At 36.4% G+C, this 21,543-nt stretch overlaps 1 protein-coding gene across 1 annotated transcript; it reads right to left on the bottom strand.

Annotated features, from left to right (window-relative positions):
• Positions 1–8,793: 8,793 nt before the first annotated feature.
• On the bottom strand, positions 8,794–19,501 carry LOC149090797 (uncharacterized). The gene is made up of 3 exons (XM_089263508.1): positions 19,328–19,501; positions 19,198–19,263; positions 8,794–9,129 (listed from the first exon to the last, which is right to left on the bottom strand). Exons 1-3 carry the CDS (start codon positions 19,499–19,501, stop codon positions 8,800–8,802), a joined length of 570 nt encoding a protein of 189 aa, XP_089119634.1. The 3' UTR covers positions 8,794–8,799.
• Positions 19,502–21,543: the final 2,042 nt, after the last annotated feature.

Here is a 21,543-nt window from a genome sequence, read left to right as displayed (position 1 = left end):
TAAGGTTTTTTATCGATAAAAATATCGAAATGAGTTATCGTTTTTTATTGATAAATTCGATATGCTGTATATACGAACATTTAAAAAAAAAATTAAAGTCTCCAGCTCTTATATCTTCTGAGATCGACGCGTTAATACATACGGACAGACAGTGCTAAATCGACTCAACACGTCGCCTTGATCAAGAATATATATACATTGTGGGGTCTGCCACGCTTCCTTCTGCCTGTTACATACATTTCAACAAAACCATTATAACCTGATTTCCCATTTTCAATGGGTTCAGGGTATTAAAAGACTTTCCGATTGAATTTCCGAATTTCAGCTTTCCATTTTATGGTAAGACTGATGATTTTTACAATATATTTAAATCTATATCAAGATAAAAAGACAGCAAACAAGCGGACTACTAGATTGTTTTATGCCGAGCAAACATAGTTTGCAATAACCGATTGAAACGGTCGCCCGCCGAGCTCGTCGGCGCTCGGAAAGCCACCGTTAAAATTTTTTAGCGCAGTCCAAGCGACTCCCAAGCGCTGTCGCTGCTTACTACACAGTTTGCAGAACTCCTGCGTACTAGAGACTTCTACTTTGGCAAATCTATAATCATGATTTGAAAGAGTCAAGAAAATAGTCGATCGACAAGAAAATTATTAACCAATCAAGCCCATAGTAAGCCCTGCAGCCAATGCGTGTTTATGCGTACCTGCGTATGCTGTGTATACCACCCGCTTTAAAAATCGACAACTTTTCCCATTATTATGTTATCGATTAAAAACATCGAAAATCAGGAATAAATTTATGTCTGCTACATCTTAAAGCTAGTCGCCAAATTTGAAATGTATATTCATATGAGTTTTATAGAATTTCAATTTTTGTAAAAATTTCACCCCCACCCCTATATCCATCTCCTCATCCACACTTTTGTAAAAGGCGTATTTCAAGTACAACATACAAATCTACATTTTAGTCATAATCTAAATGTTCATGAAGATAGTACAATGACAGATTGGAGCGGCACAAAAACAGGCTAGCAAAAATGCTCATAACAAACAGAACTCCTAGGAGGCTCAAAAGGAGACAACCAAGGGACCTGATTCTCAGATCGCCCCGGATGACGGTCAACAGGAGTTAACATATAGCTGCCATCATTGTGTTATTATTGTATTGTGTTGTAAATATTTGTAATTGTAAATATTTGTAAATTGCGACAGCAACGTAAGTTGTCGGCGCGCCCTAATGAGCTAATTGAACAGATAATAAGCTCACAAAGGGGTTATTGAAAAACCTCGTCTGGCTTCAACAAATTAAAATAAAATAAATAAAAAAAATAAAAAATAAAAAAAAAAACGTCGCAATACATTTGCTATGACTTTCGTTTTACTGGCATTGACTTCACTCTTAGCCGCCGGGTCCAAATGACCTTTCAAAACGACCCTTCAAAAAATAATCAATAGCTTGTGTATTGATACAAAAACAAAAACTTACACGCCGACGCGGTAGATCACTTTTTGGTGGTTCATATGTGCATATATGTATAAATATAAATTAAAGTAAATATCTAATTTAACACTTACGTTGCATTTGCTTGGCAGGGAAACCTGATGTGTACGATTTTTAGATTAGACTCTAAAATTTTTTAGCGAGTCTCAGCGTTTTCTTATTCTTTACTTAGTCAACATCGATAACAATCATCGTCTCTATTATATAAATATAATAATACCTCTTTTAATTAACTATTCCAGTGCCAGTTTGATTTTTAAAAATGCCAAATTTCCCGCCAGCATCACAATTTGGCAGTTGAAAATGGCCCACTCTGGTCGGTAAAAGTCTAAGCTGGCAGCCCTGCAAAAGACGCCATTATGAGAAAAACACGTTACTTAAATGTGCAAATGCCTCTTGCTGAAAAACACAAAAAAGCAAATGCAGCACACACAATAATTGACTACAGCCAATATGATGTTTGATATGCAACTTTAAAAATATCGATGTACAACCGCAACTGTGCTACAGTAGACATAGTGAGGCTGCCATACAAGAGGCAGACACAATTGAAGCCCCGGCGTCCGCCTCCGTCTCTGCCAGTACTACCACAACTCCACCCCAGAACTTAACTATATATAAATTTAAACATGTTTTGCACTAATATAGGCCGTATTAGTTTAGAGGGGAAAGTAAAAAAAAAAAAAAAAAAAAAAAAAAAAAAACGCGAAAACGATGGAACAACAGAAAACTAGGTTGTTAGGTCAGAAGGTCTGTGCTTTCTTTAAGACTAGGAGATACGCTGAACCCTTATTCTGCATTCTGAAACTTTCAGAACGTAATCATAATGTTCAAATGTGTGTACATTCCAAAGCACAAATCTCTAGTACTTGAAATACGACTTTTACAAAGTGGTGGCGAAGGGGGCTTGGTATTCAAACTTTGTTTGTATTCATCATATGTATATACACAGCAAAAACATTTTAATTTCTAGACCTACAATAATGCTCAAATGTATATGCCGAAGCACAAGTCTCTAGGACTTGAAATACGTTTTTTTTAAATTTCAAAAACTGGAATGTACATATGTACATTTTAACGTTGTCATTACGCTCTGAAAGTTTCATTAAGATTGCTAGAAATTAAATTATTCAACAAATAAATTCTCATAAGCGCAGTCGCCGCGGGCTTATGCGTGCATTAAAGAAGTGCGTAAATCGACATCTGATCCATTAATTTCAAGCTACCACATCAAAAGATTTATTATTAGATCATGACGCCAAAATCGACAAATCGCCCATTATACGTTGGGAAAAATATGTATTGAATAGAATATACGCAATAAAACGGTATGCATTGTAACAGATAATGCCAGCTCCATGCCTAAAGTATGTGAAATATTACAAGTGTACAATCTGCCATGCTTTGCACATTCGATCAATCCCGTGGTACAAGATGATTTAAATTTACTTAGTGCAAATCAAAAGTTCGATTTTTTAGGCAATGCACGATAGCGACTGAAAAATTAAAACTAGCTCAAGAAGGTTAAGCGTATACTTTATTGCAGGAAACACCCAACAGATGGAATAATTTCTGCTTAATGATTGAGCGTATTTTAAAAACGAACGATGCCATTTCATTATTATCAACTACAAATACACCGCATCTGCAGCTGAGGAAACTTTTAGCAAGAAAGAAAATTTCTAGTGGAAAATACGTTACCATATCGCTAAATATACCCTTGGCATATGGACTTTTACGCAAAATCGAAAGTGGTCTGAGAATCACATTTTTCTCTGACCCCGGAAAGAATACAGGTACCTGTATATTAATCAGGTCATGAAGTTCCGTATATAACCTTTTAATCATTGATTCATAGATGTTTGCGCAATATGTTAGGTAATAATAGGTAGAAAAAAGGGCTCGGGTAGATTAGCGGTTTAAAAATCGTATATATTGATCTGAATTTAATGACCGCTGCATTGACACCATAAGAGCAACAATCACAGTTGGTATTGAACGTGATTTTTTTAAATTGTGATAATGTCTTTGTCAAACCAGACCTTGTTTGATTTATTTCTTGCCTTCGAAGACTACAATTATTTCTTATCAGAAGTGAAAAAAGGATTTAATATGTGTTGTGGCAACGATAAGAAAGTTAAAAATGTGTATTATAAAATTAAAGTAAAATGGTCCGAATGCAAACGGACTATTAATAGATTTAATACGAGACATATGGAATAGCTTCGTAGCTTAACAATCTTTGAAAGCGATGAAAACATCGATGACAGTATTCCCAGCACATCAGGGAATAGAGGAAGGCCTACAAAATCTTTGGACGAGTGTTCAGCATACACAAGGAAACGTAAACTTGGAGAGGTTACAGAAGCTATTTCTCAGGAACATCTATCGGAACCATTGTCAGTAAAGTATACAAAAGTCCAAGAAAGAAGCAAATCAGAAATAACGAAAGCAGTGCTGAAAGCAAGTCCAGCGAGAGAGCAAAGGATTGAGGAGAGTATACCAACACCAACTGATGATCTTTCAACTAAATACATCCCGGAGAAAGCCGTTGCGTTATTTATGGACTTAGGGCTGTCCAAGTTAAAGTACAACATCTTACGCAGCTCTTTGATTCGGCATAATTGCAAAATCCTACCCGGCTATAAAAAAATTGCATTTTGCAAAAAGGAAGCTGTTCCACCAAATGTTATCGTCAATGACACATCGGCTGTAGCAAAACTGCAAGACGTTATGGACCACACTGCGAGGTGGCTTATAAGAAGCTTACCGGATATAGACACACTTCCAGAATCACTCACATTACTCAATAAGTGGCGGTGTGATGGATCGTCTGGACAAAGCTCGTACAAACATAGCATTTGTGGGAGTGATAACACAATTTCAGATGCCAATATGTTTATGGCATCTGTAGTTCCGCTTCGGCTAAGAAGTGGAAGTTCTGATTATTGGAAGAATCCACGTCCCTCCTCTGTACATTTTTGCCGTCCTATTCTTTTTCAGTATACCAGGGAGACCTCCGATGTCATAAGAACAACAGTGGATGACATCAAAAATCAAATTGATTCATTGAGGCCATATGTGTTTGAAAATGCTAGTAGTAAAAAAAATAACTATAAATTTTGAATTCTTTTTAACTATGATTGATGGTAAAATTCTTATTATATCAACTTTAATTTGTACTATTTGTAAAATTACACAAACAAAATTTTCTAATTCTGAGTATGGATTATCCCTACTTCATGCGAGAATAAGGTGCATAGAGTTTATATTGAAGCTGGGATATACAATTGCACGACCTGGAGAATCTTTTGCTGAAAGTGCAACAAACAAAGAAATATTTAATGCTTGAAAACAAATTATTCAACAAGAGTTTCAAACATCACTTGCCTTAAAAGTCGATTGCCCCAAATACGGTTATGGAAATTCTAATGATAGTAATGGCTTCACGCAAATTTTTTGCTAATCATGAGATTTCCGCTCGAATCACAGGAGTAGACCAAACGATAATAAAACGCTTGCTTAGGCATAATCTTAAAGGTTATCAACTGTAAGGAAATGGTGAATGGGCCCAAATTTGAAGAGTATGCAGCAACAACTGCAAACCTATCACAAGAGATGTATCCGCAAAAGAAACTTACTCCCACAGTTCATAAAATTCTTGTCCATGGCCGAAATCTAATAGAGTATCAGTGTTTACCTATTGGAGAGCTATCAGAAGAAGCCCAGGAATGTAAGAACAAAGATAACAAAAAGTTTCGTTACTCCAATACTTGCAAGATTTCACGCGTTAGACAAAACGAGAATCTTTTTAATATGTTTGCAGCATCTCCGGACCCATTTATCTCTTCACTGAGACATGTAAGAACTTATAAAAATTTAGAAAATAATTATTGCCCCGAAACTTTAAGCTTATTAGACAGATGAAACAGTACATATATGATAGAGCGCTTTTTGAAGGTCAAAACGCATGTGACTGACATTTTGCTGAGTATTCCAAATGACCAAATGTGGCTTACCGGAAAGGAATTTGAGCTGTTAAACAATGTGCTTACAATGCTACGCCCCCTTGAGGAAGCAACGAAAATTGTCAGCGGAGACAAATATTGTTTGGCCAGTACGGTCATCAAAGACAAATTAGCACAAGTAAGAAGACTCTAGTCGAGACTGCTCGACTAGGAGATACCCTGAACCCTCCACGCTGATATTCTTATCATTCTGCACTTCTTTTATGCACGCACACATATATACACATGCATCCACCCTCACGCGGCCGCGCTTTGCTAACTGCGCAGTAAGCAGCGACTGCGGTTGGGCTGCGCTGCAGTGTGGAGAATAGTATGAGAATTTACTTGGTGAATAACTTCTTTCGTAAACATACGATCTTAATGAAATTTTCAGGGCGTAATTATATGGTCGAAATGTGTGTACATTCCAAAGCACAAGTCTCTCTCTTGAAATACGTTTTTTACAAATTGGGGGCGAAGGGGGCGTGGTATCCAAAATCTGTTGATTACAAAATGTTTGTATTCATCATATATATATACACAGCAAATCTGAAGTCTCTACATCTAATAGTACTCCGATGAGGCTCAAAAAACAAAATCAATTTTTCGATTATTCTCGATAAAAAAGTTATCGAATAAATAAAGCAAACTCGTACTGCGTATGGTATACACGGGTATGCACACAAAATTTCAGCTCTCTAGCTTTTATATCTTCTGAGATCTCGGCGTTCATACGGACAGACGAACGGACGGACGGACGGACGGACAGACGGACAGGGCTATATCGACTCAGCTCATCGTGCTGATCAAGAATATATATACTTTATGGGGTCTGCGATGATTCCTTCTGCCTGTTACATACTTTTTCACAAAAACATTATACCCTGATTTCCCATTTTCAATGGGTTCAGGGTATAAAAATGATTCATTCAGCACGTCACCTTCGACCCTGCTTAAAACTAAAAAATAAAAAAAATAATTTAAATAATAAAAAAAAAAAACATTGTAAAGATATGCCGATTTCCAATAATTTAAAATTATGAATAATAAATTGTCACTTAAGGTTTCGCTTAAATATCTGGTTGAACTGTTAATTTAAAAAGCGACTTAGGTTTTTTGTAGCCTGCAAACACTGCGAAGAAGGCGTTTTCAAATGCAAAATTATTTGCTTCTTAGAAATCGACTTAGAAATTATAGAATGCCTTGGTACCATTTTAATAGTCATTTCAATTGAATTTTCTATTAACTAAGGATTCGCCGACATATTTTACGATGATAAGACCCATTAACATTCACAAAAAGTAGAAAACATTAAATTCCTACTACAGACGACATTCCTGTTTACACATGGTTAGTACCAAAGAAATTAGATGCAACAGGACAGAGAAGGTGGAGATTAGTGGTAGATTGTAGAAAACTTAATGAAAAGACTATTAAGATAAATATCCCATGCCAATAATTAGTGACGTTTTAGACAAATTGGGAAAACATGAATATTTTTCATTACTAGATTTAGCCAGTGGTTACCATCAAATTAAAATGTACAAAAAGAACATTCAAAAAAAAAAAAAAAAAAAAAAAGACAGCATTTTGAGCAGAGGGGGACATTACGAGTTTGTACGAATGCCATTCGACCTTACTAATGCCCCGGCAACTCTTCAAGCAGAAGCTATTCTGAAAGCCATCGTTTACGCACAAGGCAGAACTGGAAAGTTTACGATATGTACCGATAGCCTATCGGTAGAATCTGTCAAAAATCTATCTAACACAAACCCAACAATCGTGCAGATACGGGAAAGTTTAATAAAAACCCCTCTAAAACTTAACATATTTTGGGTTCCCAGCCACAGGGGCATTAGGGGCAATGAGTTGGCTGACAATGCAGCAAAAGCAATGTCAAAGTATCCCACAATCATGATACTCCCTTCAGCGGAAAAAGATCTGCGAAAAGTTATTCTCAAACAGCTCCACTCGCAAAAATCGAAATCTGGGCTAACTTTCATCACAGATACAGGAACTGCAACCCAAATTTGGAGAAAGTCAAGTTCTCTATCAACACATCCCGAACGAAAAACACTATTTTCACCCGCCTCCGGATAGGACACAGCAGTGGCACCCACAGCCATGTACTGTCAGGAGACCCAAAACCGAACTGCCACTTATGTGGTCTAGAGCTCTCTACCGCACACCTGCTGGACACCTGCAAAAAATTAGTTAGCATTAGAAAAGCTCATTTTCCAAATATACTACCCTCATCCATCTTACCCTTCGTCACAACAATAAATATAAATAAAATATATAGATATTTACAAGATTGTAATTTAACAAATAAGATATAATCCTACATAGAGCCGAAGGCCTGGTCGCTAGCGCTCTTATTATATACTTATATACTTACTTAAAAAGGCAAATTATAAAAGCGACAATGGTGAAAATGACGAGTTGGCTAACGGTGTTTTTTTTTGCTACTTTTTCAGCTGTTTTAGAAAAAAGTTGGCTACTTTTAGCTACTTTCAGCCCTCGGTTGCGTACCGTTGATTTTTTCGTCTGTGGCGCAGCTGTGATATAGACAAGACGCGCCGGCTTTAGGGGTGACATCTTGAGGGGAGTAGAGATGGTAACTCGCAGGTTTGATTACACTGGTCGGCAAATATATTTTGACATACATACGATTGATTTCATATTCTATAGTGCATTTGGTATTCATGCTGTATTTCCTCAACTTGGCCGCTTCCAGCGAATTGGTCGAAACATTGGCATTGCATTGGCCCTGGATCGACGATGTTGCGTGAAAGGGTTCCTCGCCGATCTGCTGGCTGTCGGCATACATGTAGGCTTCGTTGGAATCGTTTAGACCATCCGGTGAGTGGACCACTTCGCACAGCTCCTCCTTGTCAACGTTCACAGTCTCAATTGGCCATTGCCACTGGAGGCGTCGTCGTCATTAGGGCATGCCTCCGGCATGGGTATCTAGAATGTAAGAAGGGATTCAAGTACAACCTAGATGAACTAATTAGAACTAATTAAGATGCGAATTATATACATACATCCATATCAATGTAGTATTGCCTAATTAATAACAAGAAATTGATAGGACCTTACAGCGCACATAGAGTTTGCTGTTGTTAAATCTTAAGGTAAATAATTCTAGAATATAGATGACAGGCAGATTTTTATTATTCTGTTATATCATTCACTATAATTTCTATATGTAGATAGATACATAAATATATTCTAAATATAATTGGCATGTTCTTCTAAATTAGTCTCAATAGAAAGTTTGGCTGCCTTAGGGCAAGACATTGGGCAACTTGGAGGCATCGGCATTATCATAGCAACCCATATCGGCCTTATACAATATACGATTGATTTCATATTCTATAGTGCATTTGGTATTCATGCTGTATTTCCTCAACTTGGCCGCTTCCAGCGAATTGGTCGAAACATTGGCATTGCATTGGCCCTGGATCGACGATGTTGCGTGAAAGGGTTCCTCGCCGATCTGCTGGCTGTCGGCATACATGTAGGCTTCGTTGGAATCGTTTAGACCATCCGGTGAGTGGACCACTTCGCACAGCTCCTCCTTGTCAACGTTCACAGTCTCAATTGGCCATTGCCACTGGAGGCGTCGTCGTCATTAGGGCATGCCTCCGACATGGGTATCTAGAATGTAAGAAGGGATTCAAGTACAACCTAGATGGGAAACTATAAGGGGGATTCTCTTAAGTGTTGGAGATTCAGTTTAGATCGATTATAGTGTTCAAAGTATTGAGATGAATTGTTTCTTGGAATGGTATATGGATATATCTACATAGCTACAGATCTTTAACTATATATGCATTCAAATGGAATGATGGAAGTGTGGGATATATGTATGTATATGTACAGTCAAGTTCAACTGTCATACGGAGAGGTAGTAAAAACCAACTGCAAAACAGTTGGCCTAATTGGTATGTATGTATGTATGTATGTATGTAGCGTTGCCTTAGTTTATTTTCTTAATGTTTCTTTTATCAACAGCAATAAATTCATAATTTTATTTTTTTATTGTTTTTTTTTTTTTTTTTTTTTTTTGAAGTTTAACGATGATTGTAATATTATTTTATTTTATTTTTTCAATAGTGGCGTATATATTTTGACATTGTTATGTTTATCAACAACAATTCTTAAATTAATGTTAAATATACCCTCCTTTTGACCATTTGGAGGCGGGTTCGGGACGAAATCCACCAAGGCTTCAAGATGTTTTAATATAATCCCTTCCCACTCCGTTTCCATACCTGCCCTTGTCAGATCGGCGGATCTATTTCGCTTTATAAGCGACCATACAATAGCAATAATATTCCAATCTGGACTTTGGTATGGTCAATCCAGTGCTTCCCCTCCAACTTCTTTCAAAATGTAATTTGGCATACAATACTCCCCATTTATTAAAGACACCACCACAGAGTCCTGATCTTAATCCGATCGAACATTGCTGACATATGTTATAAAAAAGGATCAGAACACACCACATTAGTTCAAAATCCAAACTTATAGAAGTATTAAAAAGAGGAGTGGGTGAAAATTGACAAAAAATACACTGAAAGGTTAGTTTTGGCGATGCCAAAAAGACTACACGTAGTTATAAAGAATAAGGGTTACCCCACAAAATACTAATGTTAAAAAAATGTAATCTTTCGCAGTTATTTGAAGCGTACAGGTTAAGTGTATAAAGACTTTATTGGAGAGAAAAACACGTTTTTTAATGGTTTTTATTTATTACTTTTATGCTAAGCAAAATATAAAAATTATTTTTTTTTTTATAATTTTTTGTTAAATTATTAGTTAATAAAGCATTGCTGTATGAAGACGTTATTGTCCACTGTATGTAGTAATTAAAATGAATGACTTTATTTTTAAGACGCCATATGGCAATGAAAAGCCCAGAGAAGCGGCTGGAAATTAAAAAACAATGCAAAAACAAATCCGCTATTGAGATTCTTAGAAAATGATAAAGAACGAAATTCGTAAAATGAAAATCGTTTCATTACATATAATAATAATAGCTTTGACAGACACGAAGTGTATTCTTCAGAGGTCACAATCAACTGACCTTTATTGAAAATGTCTTTCCTCAAATACATACATACATGTATACATATGTATGTACATACATTGTTTTCTTACATTCTATTCGTATAGGTTATTTAATAGGAATTCTGAGTTGTTGCTTGGCTTGATATGTCTAACAATCTCTTTTGTGTTAATGGGAATTTGCAAACAGTGTCGCACAATCGTTTACTTGAAATTCAATAAGTTTTGTTTATTGGGCTTAGTTGTATGCTTCCGTTGTGCTCTTGGAATGTAGGATTTATACATACAGTTTGAAACGAAAGTGTTTTCATATGGGCAAAATTATACACGCACACACACACTCACATACACTTTTAGAACGTAATCATATTGTTTAAATGTGTGTATATTCCGAAGCACAACTCTAGTATTTGAAATACGCCTTGTACAAATATGATGGTAAGGGGGCAGATATAAGGGTGGGGGAGAAATTTTAACAAGAATCTAAATTGTATAAAATGCATCTTAATATACATATTATTTTTGGAAACTCTAGCTTTAAAGATGTGGGAGATATAACTTTATACCTGATTTTCGATAAGGTTTTTATCGATAAAAATATCGAAATGAGTTATCGTTTTTTATTGATAAATTCGATATGCTGTATATACGAACATTTAAAAAAAAATTAAAGTCTCCAGCTCTTATATCTTCTGAGATCGACGCGTTAATACATACGGACAGACAGTGCTAAATCGACTCAACACGTCGCCTTGATCAAGAATATATATACATTGTGGGGTCTGCCACGCTTCCTTCTGCCTGTTACATACATTTCAACAAAACCATTATAACCTGATTTCCCATTTTCAATGGGTTCAGGGTATTAAAAGACTTTCCGATTGAATTTCCGAATTTCAGCTTTCCATTTTATGGTAAGACTGATGATTTTTACAATATATTTAAATCTATATCAAGATAAAAAGACAGCAAACAAGCGGACTACTAGATTGTTTTATGCCGAGCAAACATAGTTTGCAATAACCGATTGAAACGGTCGCCCGCCGAGCTCGTCGGCGCTCGGAAAGCCACCGTTAAAATTTTTTAGCGCAGTCCAAGCGACTCCCAAGCGCTGTCGCTGCTTACTACACAGTTTGCAGAACTCCTGCGTACTAGAGACTTCTACTTTGGCAAATCTATAATCATGATTTGAAAGAGTCAAGAAAATAGTCGATCGACAAGAAAATTATTAACCAATCAAGCCCATAGTAAGCCCTGCAGCCAATGCGTGTTTATGCGTACCTGCGTATGCTGTGTATACCACCCGCTTTAAAAATCGACAACTTTTCCCATTATTATGTTATCGATTAAAAACATCGAAAATCAGGAATAAATTTATGTCTGCTACATCTTAAAGCTAGTCGCCAAATTTGAAATGTATATTCATATGAGTTTTATAGAATTTCAATTTTTGTAAAAATTTCACCCCCACCCCTATATCCATCTCCTCATCCACACTTTTGTAAAAGGCGTATTTCAAGTACAACATACAAATCTACATTTTAGTCATAATCTAAATGTTCATGAAGATAGTACAATGACAGATTGGAGCGGCACAAAAACAGGCTAGCAAAAATGCTCATAACAAACAGAACTCCTAGGAGGCTCAAAAGGAGACAACCAAGGGACCTGATTCTCAGATCGCCCCGGATGACGGTCAACAGGAGTTAACATATAGCTGCCATCATTGTGTTATTATTGTATTGTGTTGTAAATATTTGTAATTGTAAATATTTGTAAATTGCGACAGCAACGTAAGTTGTCGGCGCGCCCTAATGAGCTAATTGAACAGATAATAAGCTCACAAAGGGGTTATTGAAAAACCTCGTCTGGCTTCAACAAATTAAAATAAAATAAATAAAAAAAATAAAAAATAAAAAAAAAAACGTCGCAATACATTTGCTATGACTTTCGTTTTACTGGCATTGACTTCACTCTTAGCCGCCGGGTCCAAATGACCTTTCAAAACGACCCTTCAAAAAATAATCAATAGCTTGTGTATTGATACAAAAACAAAAACTTACACGCCGACGCGGTAGATCACTTTTTGGTGGTTCATATGTGCATATATGTATAAATATAAATTAAAGTAAATATCTAATTTAACACTTACGTTGCATTTGCTTGGCAGGGAAACCTGATGTGTACGATTTTTAGATTAGACTCTAAAATTTTTTAGCGAGTCTCAGCGTTTTCTTATTCTTTACTTAGTCAACATCGATAATAATCATCGTCTCTATTATATAAATATAATAATACCTCTTTTAATTAACTATTCCAGTGCCAGTTTGATTTTTAAAAATGCCAAATTTCCCGCCAGCATCACAATTTGGCAGTTGAAAATGGCCCACTCTGGTCGGTAAAAGTCTAAGCTGGCAGCCCTGCAAAAGACGCCATTATGAGAAAAACACGTTACTTAAATGTGCAAATGCCTCTTGCTGAAAAACACAAAAAAGCAAATGCAGCACACACAATAATTGACTACAGCCAATATGATGTTTGATATGCAACTTTAAAAATATCGATGTACAACCGCAACTGTGCTACAGTAGACATAGTGAGGCTGCCATACAAGAGGCAGACACAATTGAAGCCCCGGCGTCCGCCTCCGTCTCTGCCAGTACTACCACAACTCCACCCCAGAACTTAACTATATATAAATTTAAACATGTTTTGCACTAATATAGGCCGTATTAGTTTAGAGGGGAAAGTAAAAAAAAAAAAAAAAAAAAAAAAAAAAAAACGCGAAAACGATGGAACAACAGAAAACTAGGTTGTTAGGTCAGAAGGTCTGTGCTTTCTTTAAGACTAGGAGATACGCTGAACCCTTATTCTGCATTCTGAAACTTTCAGAACGTAATCATAATGTTCAAATGTGTGTACATTCCAAAGCACAAATCTCTAGTACTTGAAATACGACTTTTACAAAGTGGTGGCGAAGGGGGCTTGGTATTCAAACTTTGTTTGTATTCATCATATGTATATACACAGCAAAAACATTTTAATTTCTAGACCTACAATAATGCTCAAATGTATATGCCGAAGCACAAGTCTCTAGGACTTGAAATACGTTTTTTTAAAATTTCAAAAACTGGAATGTACATATGTACATTTTAACGTTGTCATTACGCTCTGAAAGTTTCATTAAGATTGCTAGAAATTAAATTATTCAACAAATAAATTCTCATAAGCGCAGTCGCCGCGGGCTTATGCGTGCATTAAAGAAGTGCGTAAATCGACATCTGATCCATTAATTTCAAGCTACCACATCAAAAGATTTATTATTAGATCATGACGCCAAAATCGACAAATCGCCCATTATACGTTGGGAAAAATATGTATTGAATAGAATATACGCAATAAAACGGTATGCATTGTAACAGATAATGCCAGCTCCATGCCTAAAGTATGTGAAATATTACAAGTGTACAATCTGCCATGCTTTGCACATTCGATCAATCCCGTGGTACAAGATGATTTAAATTTACTTAGTGCAAATCAAAAGTTCGATTTTTTAGGCAATGCACGATAGCGACTGAAAAATTAAAACTAGCTCAAGAAGGTTAAGCGTATACTTTATTGCAGGAAACACCCAACAGATGGAATAATTTCTGCTTAATGATTGAGCGTATTTTAAAAACGAACGATGCCATTTCATTATTATCAACTACAAATACACCGCATCTGCAGCTGAGGAAACTTTTAGCAAGAAAGAAAATTTCTAGTGGAAAATACGTTACCATATCGCTAAATATACCCTTGGCATATGGACTTTTACGCAAAATCGAAAGTGGTCTGAGAATCACATTTTTCTCTGACCCCGGAAAGAATACAGGTACCTGTATATTAATCAGGTCATGAAGTTCCGTATATAACCTTTTAATCATTGATTCATAGATGTTTGCGCAATATGTTAGGTAATAATAGGTAGAAAAAAGGGCTCGGGTAGATTAGCGGTTTAAAAATCGTATATATTGATCTGAATTTAATGACCGCTGCATTGACACCATAAGAGCAACAATCACAGTTGGTATTGAACGTGATTTTTTTAAATTGTGATAATGTCTTTGTCAAACCAGACCTTGTTTGATTTATTTCTTGCCTTCGAAGACTACAATTATTTCTTATCAGAAGTGAAAAAAGGATTTAATATGTGTTGTGGCAACGATAAGAAAGTTAAAAATGTGTATTATAAAATTAAAGTAAAATGGTCCGAATGCAAACGGACTATTAATAGATTTAATACGAGACATATGGAATAGCTTCGTAGCTTAACAATCTTTGAAAGCGATGAAAACATCGATGACAGTATTCCCAGCACATCAGGGAATAGAGGAAGGCCTACAAAATCTTTGGACGAGTGTTCAGCATACACAAGGAAACGTAAACTTGGAGAGGTTACAGAAGCTATTTCTCAGGAACATCTATCGGAACCATTGTCAGTAAAGTATACAAAAGTCCAAGAAAGAAGCAAATCAGAAATAACGAAAGCAGTGCTGAAAGCAAGTCCAGCGAGAGAGCAAAGGATTGAGGAAAGTATACCAACACCAACTGATGATCTTTCAACTAAATACATCCCGGAGGAAGCCGTTGCGTTATTTATGGACTTAGGGCTGTCCAAGTTAAAGTACAACATCTTACGCAGCTCTTTGATTCGGCATAATTGCAAAATCCTACCCGGCTATAAAAAAATTGCATTTTGCAAAAAGGAAGCTGTTCCACCAAATGTTATCGTCAATGACACATCGGCTGTAGCAAAACTGCAAGACGTTATGGACCACACTGCGAGGTGGCTTATAAGAAGCTTACCGGATATAGACACACTTCCAGAATCACTCACATTACTCAATAAGTGGCGGTGTGATGGATCGTCTGGACAAAGCTCGTACAAACATAGCATTTGTGGGAGTGATAACACAATTTCAGATGCCAATATGTTTATGGCATCTGTAGTTCCGCTTCGGCTAAGAAGTGGAAGTTCTGATTATTGGAAGAATCCACGTCCCTCCTCTGTACATTTTTGCCGTCCTATTCTTTTTCAGTATACCAGGGAGACCTCCGATGTCATAAGAACAACAGTGGATGACATCAAAAATCAAATTGATTCATTGAGGCCATATGTGTTTGAAAATGCTAGTAGTAAAAAAAAATAACTATAAATTTTGAATTCTTTTTAACTATGATTGATGGTAAAATTCTTATTATATCAACTTTAATTTGTACTATTTGTAAAATTACACAAACAAAATTTTCTAATTCTGAGTATGGATTATCCCCACTTCATGCGAGAATAAGGTGCATAGAGTTTATATTGAAGCTGGGATATACAATTGCACGACCTGGAGAATCTTTTGCTGAAAGTGCAACAAACAAAGAAATATTTAATGCTTGAAAACAAATTATTCAACAAGAGTTTCAAACATCACTTGCCTTAAAAGTCGATTGCCCCAAATACGGTTATGGAAATTCTAATGATAGTAATGGCTTCACGCAAATTTTTTGCTAATCATGAGATTTCCGCTCGAATCACAGGAGTAGACCAAACGATAATAAAACGCTTGCTTAGGCATAATCTTAAAGGTTATCAACTGTAAGGAAATGGTGAATGGGCCCAAATTTGAAGAGTATGCAGCAACAACTGCAAACCTATCACAAGAGATGTATCCGCAAAAGAAACTTACTCCCACAGTTCATAAAATTCTTGTCCATGGCCGAAATCTAATAGAGTATCAGTGTTTACCTATTGGAGAGCTATCAGAAGAAGCCCAGGAATGTAAGAACAAAGATAACAAAAAGTTTCGTTACTCCAATACTTGCAAGATTTCACGCGTTAGACAAAACGAGAATCTTTTTAATATGTTTGCAGCATCTCCGGACCCATTTATCTCTTCACTGAGACATGTAAGAACTTATAAAAATTTAGAAAATAATTATTGCCCCGAAACTTTAAGCTTATTAGACAGATGAAACAGTACATATATGATAGAGCGCTTTTTGAAGGTCAAAACGCATGTGACTGACATTTTGCTGAGTATTCCAAATGACCAAATGTTGCTTACCGGAAAGGAATTTGAGCTGTTAAACAATGTGCTTACAATGCTACGCCCCCTTGAGGAAGCAACGAAAATTGTCAGCGGAGACAAATATTGTTTGGCCAGTACGGTCATCAAAGACAAATTAGCACAAGTAAGAAGACTCTAGTCGAGACTGCTCGACTAGGAGATACCCTGAACCCTCCACGCTGATATTCTTATCATTCTGCACTTCTTTTATGCACGCACACATATATACACATGCATCCACCCTCACGCGGCCGCGCTTTGCTAACTGCGCAGTAAGCAGCGACTGCGGTTGGGCTGCGCTGCAGTGTGGAGAATAGTATGAGAATTTACTTGGTGAATAACTTCTTTCGTAAACATACGATCTTAATGAAATTTTCAGGGCGTAATTATATGGTCGAAATGTGTGTACATTCCAAAGCACAAGTCTCTCTCTTGAAATACGTTTTTTACAAATTGGGGGCGAAGGGGGCGTGGTATCCAAAATCTGTTGATTACAAAATGTTTGTATTCATCATATATATATACACAGCAAATCTGAAGTCTCTACATCTAATAGTACTCCGATGAGGCTCAAAAAACAAAATCAATTTTTCGATTATTCTCGATAAAAAAGTTATCGAATAAATAAAGCAAACTCGTACTGCGTATGGTATACACGGGTATGCACACAAAATTTCAGCTCTCTAGCTTTTATATCTTCTGAGATCTCGGCGTTCATACGGACAGACGAACGGACGGACGGACAGACGGACAGGGCTATATCGACTCAACTCATCGTGCTGATCAAGAATATATATACTTTATGGGGTCTGCGATGATTCCTTCTGCCTGTTACATACTTTTTCACAAAAACATTATACCCTGATTTCCCATTTTCAATGGGTTCAGGGTATAAAAATGATTCATTCAGCACGTCACCTTCGACCCTGCTTAAAACTAAAAAATAAAAAAAATAATTTAAATAATAAAAAAAAAACATTGTAAAGATATGCCGATTTCCAATAATTTAAAATTATGAATAATAAATTGTCACTTAAGGTTTCGCTTAAATATCTGGTTGAACTGTTAATTTAAAAAGCGACTTAGGTTTTTTGTAGCCTGCAAACACTGCGAAGAAGGCGTTTTCAAATGCAAAATTATTTGCTTCTTAGAAATCGACTTAGAAATTATAGAATGCCTTGGTACCATTTTAATAGTCATTTCAATTGAATTTTCTATTAACTAAGGATTCGCCGACATATTTTACGATAATAAGACCCATTAACATTCACAAAAAGTAGAAAACATTAAATTCCTACTACAGACGACATTCCTGTTTACACATGGTTAGTACCAAAGAAATTAGATGCAACAGGACAGAGAAGGTGGAGATTAGTGGTAGATTGTAGAAAACTTAATGAAAAGACTATTAAGATAAATATCCCATGCCAATAATTAGTGACGTTTTAGACAAATTGGGAAAACATGAATATTTTTCATTACTAGATTTAGCCAGTGGTTACCATCAAATTAAAATGTAAAAAAAGAACATTCAAAAAAAAAAAAAAAAAAAAAAAAAAGACAGCATTTTGAGCAGAGGGGGACATTACGAGTTTGTACGAATGCCATTCGACCTTACTAATGCCCCGGCAACTCTTCAAGCAGAAGCTATTCTGAAAGCCATCGTTTACGCACAAGGCAGAACTGGAAAGTTTACGATATGTACCGATAGCCTATCGGTAGAATCTGTCAAAAATCTATCTAACACAAACCCAACAATCGTGCAGATACGGGAAAGTTTAATAAAAACCCCTCTAAAACTTAACATATTTTGGGTTCCCAGCCACAGGGGCATTAGGGGCAATGAGTTGGCTGACAATGCAGCAAAAGCAATGTCAAAGTATCCCACAATCATGATACTCCCTTCAGCGGAAAAAGATCTGCGAAAAGTTATTCTCAAACAGCTCCACTCGCAAAAATCGAAATCTGGGCTAACTTTCATCACAGATACAGGAACTGCAACCCAAATTTGGAGAAAGTCAAGTTCCCTATCAACACATCCCGAACGAAAAACACTATTTTCACCCGCCTCCGGATAGGACACAGCAGTGGCACCCACAGCCATGTACTGTCAGGAGACCCAAAACCGAACTGCCACTTATGTGGTCTAGAGCTCTCTACCGCACACCTGCTGGACACCTGCAAAAAATTAGTTAGCATTAGAAAAGCTCATTTTCCAAATATACTACCCTCATCCATCTTACCCTTCGTCACAACAATAAATATAAATAAAATATATAGATATTTACAAGATTGTAATTTAACAAATAAGATATAATCCTACATAGAGCCGAAGGCCTGGTCGCTAGCGCTCTTATTATATACTTATATACTTACTTAAAAAGGCAAATTATAAAAGCGACAATGGTGAAAATGACGAGTTGGCTAACGGTGTTTTTTTTTGCTACTTTTTCAGCTGTTTTAGAAAAAAGTTGGCTACTTTTAGCTACTTTCAGCCCTCGGTTGCGTACCGTTGATTTTTTCGTCTGTGGCGCAGCTGTGATATAGACAAGACGCGCCGGCTTTAGGGGTGACATCTTGAGGGGAGTAGAGATGGTAACTCGCAGGTTTGATTACACTGGTCGGCAAATATATTTTGACCCTATACAATATACGATTGATTTCATATTGTATAGTGCATTTGGTATTCATGCTGTATTTGCTCAACTTGGCCGCTTCCAGCGAATTGGTCGAAACATTGGCATTGCATTGGCCCTGGATCGACGATGTTGCGTGAAAGGGATCCTCGCCGAGCTGCTGGCTGTCGGCATACATGTAGGCTTCGTTGGAATCGTTTAGACCATCCGGTGAGTGGACCACTTCGCACAGCTCCTCCTTGTCAACGTTCACAGTCTCAATTGGCCATTGCCACTGGAGGCGTCGTCGTCATTAGGGCATGCCTCCGGCATGGGTATCTAGAATGTAAGAAGGGATTCAAGTACAACCTAGATGAACTAATTAGAACTAATTAAGATGCGAATTATATACATACATCCATATCAATGTAGTATTGCCTAATTAATAACAAGAAATTGATAGGACCTTACAGCGCACATAAAGTTTGCTGTTGTTAAATCTTAAGGTAAATAATTCTAGAATATAGATGACAGATTTTTATTATTCAGTTATATCATTCACTATAATTTATATATGTAGATAGATACATAAATATATTCTAAATATAATTGGCATGTTCTTCTAAATTAGACTCAATAGAAAGTTTGGCTGCCTTAGGGCAAGACATTGGGCAACTTGGAGGCATCGGCATTATCATAGCAACCCATATCGGCCTTATACAATATACGATTGATTTCATATTGTATAGTGCATTTGGTATTCATGCTGTATTTGCTCAGCTTGGCCGCTTCCAGCGAATTGGTCGAAACATTGGCATTGCATTGGCCCTGGATCAACGATGTTGCGTGAAAGGGATCCTCGCCGAGCTGCTGGCTGTCGGCATACATGTAGGCTTCGTTGGAATCGTTTAGACCATCCGGTGAGTGGACCACTTCGCACAGCTCCTCCTTGTCAACGTTCACAGTCTCAATTGGCCATTGCCACTGGAGGCGTCGTCGTCATTAGGGCATGCCTCCGGCATGGGTATCTAGAATGTAAGAAGGGATTCAAGTACAACCTAGATGGGAAACTATAAGGGGGATTCTCTTAAGTGTTGGAGATTCAGTTTAGATCGATTATAGTGTTCAAAGTATTGAGATGAATTGTTTCTTGGAATGGTATATGGATATATCTACATAGCTACAGATCTTTAACTATATATGCATTCAAATGGAATGATGGAAGTGTGGGATATATGTATGTATATGTACAGTCAAGTTCAACTGTCATACGGAGAGGTAGTAAAAACCAACTGCAAAACAGTTGGCCTAATTGGTATGTATGTATGTATGTATGTATGTAGCGTTGCCTTAGTTTATTTTCTTAATGTTTCTTTTATCAACAGCAATAAATTCATAATTTTATTTTTTTATTGTTTTTTTTTTTTTTTTTTTTTTTGAAGTTTAACGATGATTGTAATATTATTTTATTTTATTTTTTCAATAGTGGCGTATATATTTTGACATTGTTATGTTTATCAACAACAATTCTTAAATTAATGTTAAATATACCCTCCTTTTGACCATTTGGAGGCGGGTTCGGGACGAAATCCACCAAGGCTTCAAGATGTTTTAATATAATCCCTTCCCACTCCGTTTCCATACCTGCCCTTGTCAGATCGGCGGATCTATTTCGCTTTATAAGCGACCATACAATAGCAATAATATTCCAATCTGGACTTTGGTCTGGTCAATCCAGTGCTTCCCCTCCAACTTCTTTCAAAATGTAATTTGGCATACAATACTCCCCATTTATTAAAGACACCACCACAGAGTCCTGATCTTAATCCGATCGAACATTGCTGACATATGTTAGAAAAAAGGATCAGAACACACCACATTAGTTCAAAATCCAAACTTATAGAAGTATTAAAAAGAGGAGTGGGTGAAAATTGACAAAAAATACACTGAAAGGTTAGTTTTGGCGATGCCAAAAAGACTACACGTAGTTATAAAGAATAAGGGTTACCCCACAAAATACTAATGTTAAAAAAATGTAATCTTTCGCAGTTATTTGAAGCGTACAGGTTAAGTGTATAAAGACTTTATTGGAGAGAAAAACACGTTTTTTAATGGTTTTTATTTATTACTTTTATGCTAAGCAAAATATAAAAATTATTTTTTTTTTTATAATTTTTTGTTAAATTATTAGTTAATAAAGCATTGCTGTATGAAGACGTTATTGTCCACTGTATGTAGTAA

Source organism: Drosophila navojoa, chromosome X (assembly GCF_054131105.1).
Source record: "Drosophila navojoa isolate 15081-1374.11 chromosome X, UAZ_NAV_1.0, whole genome shotgun sequence".
In the NCBI taxonomy this organism is placed as follows: Eukaryota; Metazoa; Arthropoda; class Insecta; order Diptera; family Drosophilidae; genus Drosophila; species Drosophila navojoa.
Note: the sequence above shows the minus strand (reverse complement) of the source record. Positions and strands in the feature narration are given on the sequence as shown.

Bases quoted from the DNA above. Each gene is read 5' to 3' on its own strand.
- LOC149090797 (XM_089263508.1), bottom strand. From the start codon at position 19,501: ATGTATGCCGACAGCCAGCAGCTCGGCGAGGATCCCTTTCACGCAACA. The intron at 19,264-19,327 runs GTCAAAATATAT...ACTCCCCTCAAG, and splicing joins TCAATCGTATATTGTATAGG to ATGTCACCCCTAAAGCCGGC. The intron at 9,130-19,197 runs GTACGCAACCGA...CGACGCCTCCAG, and splicing joins CACAGACGAAAAAATCAACG to TGGCAATGGCCAATTGAGAC.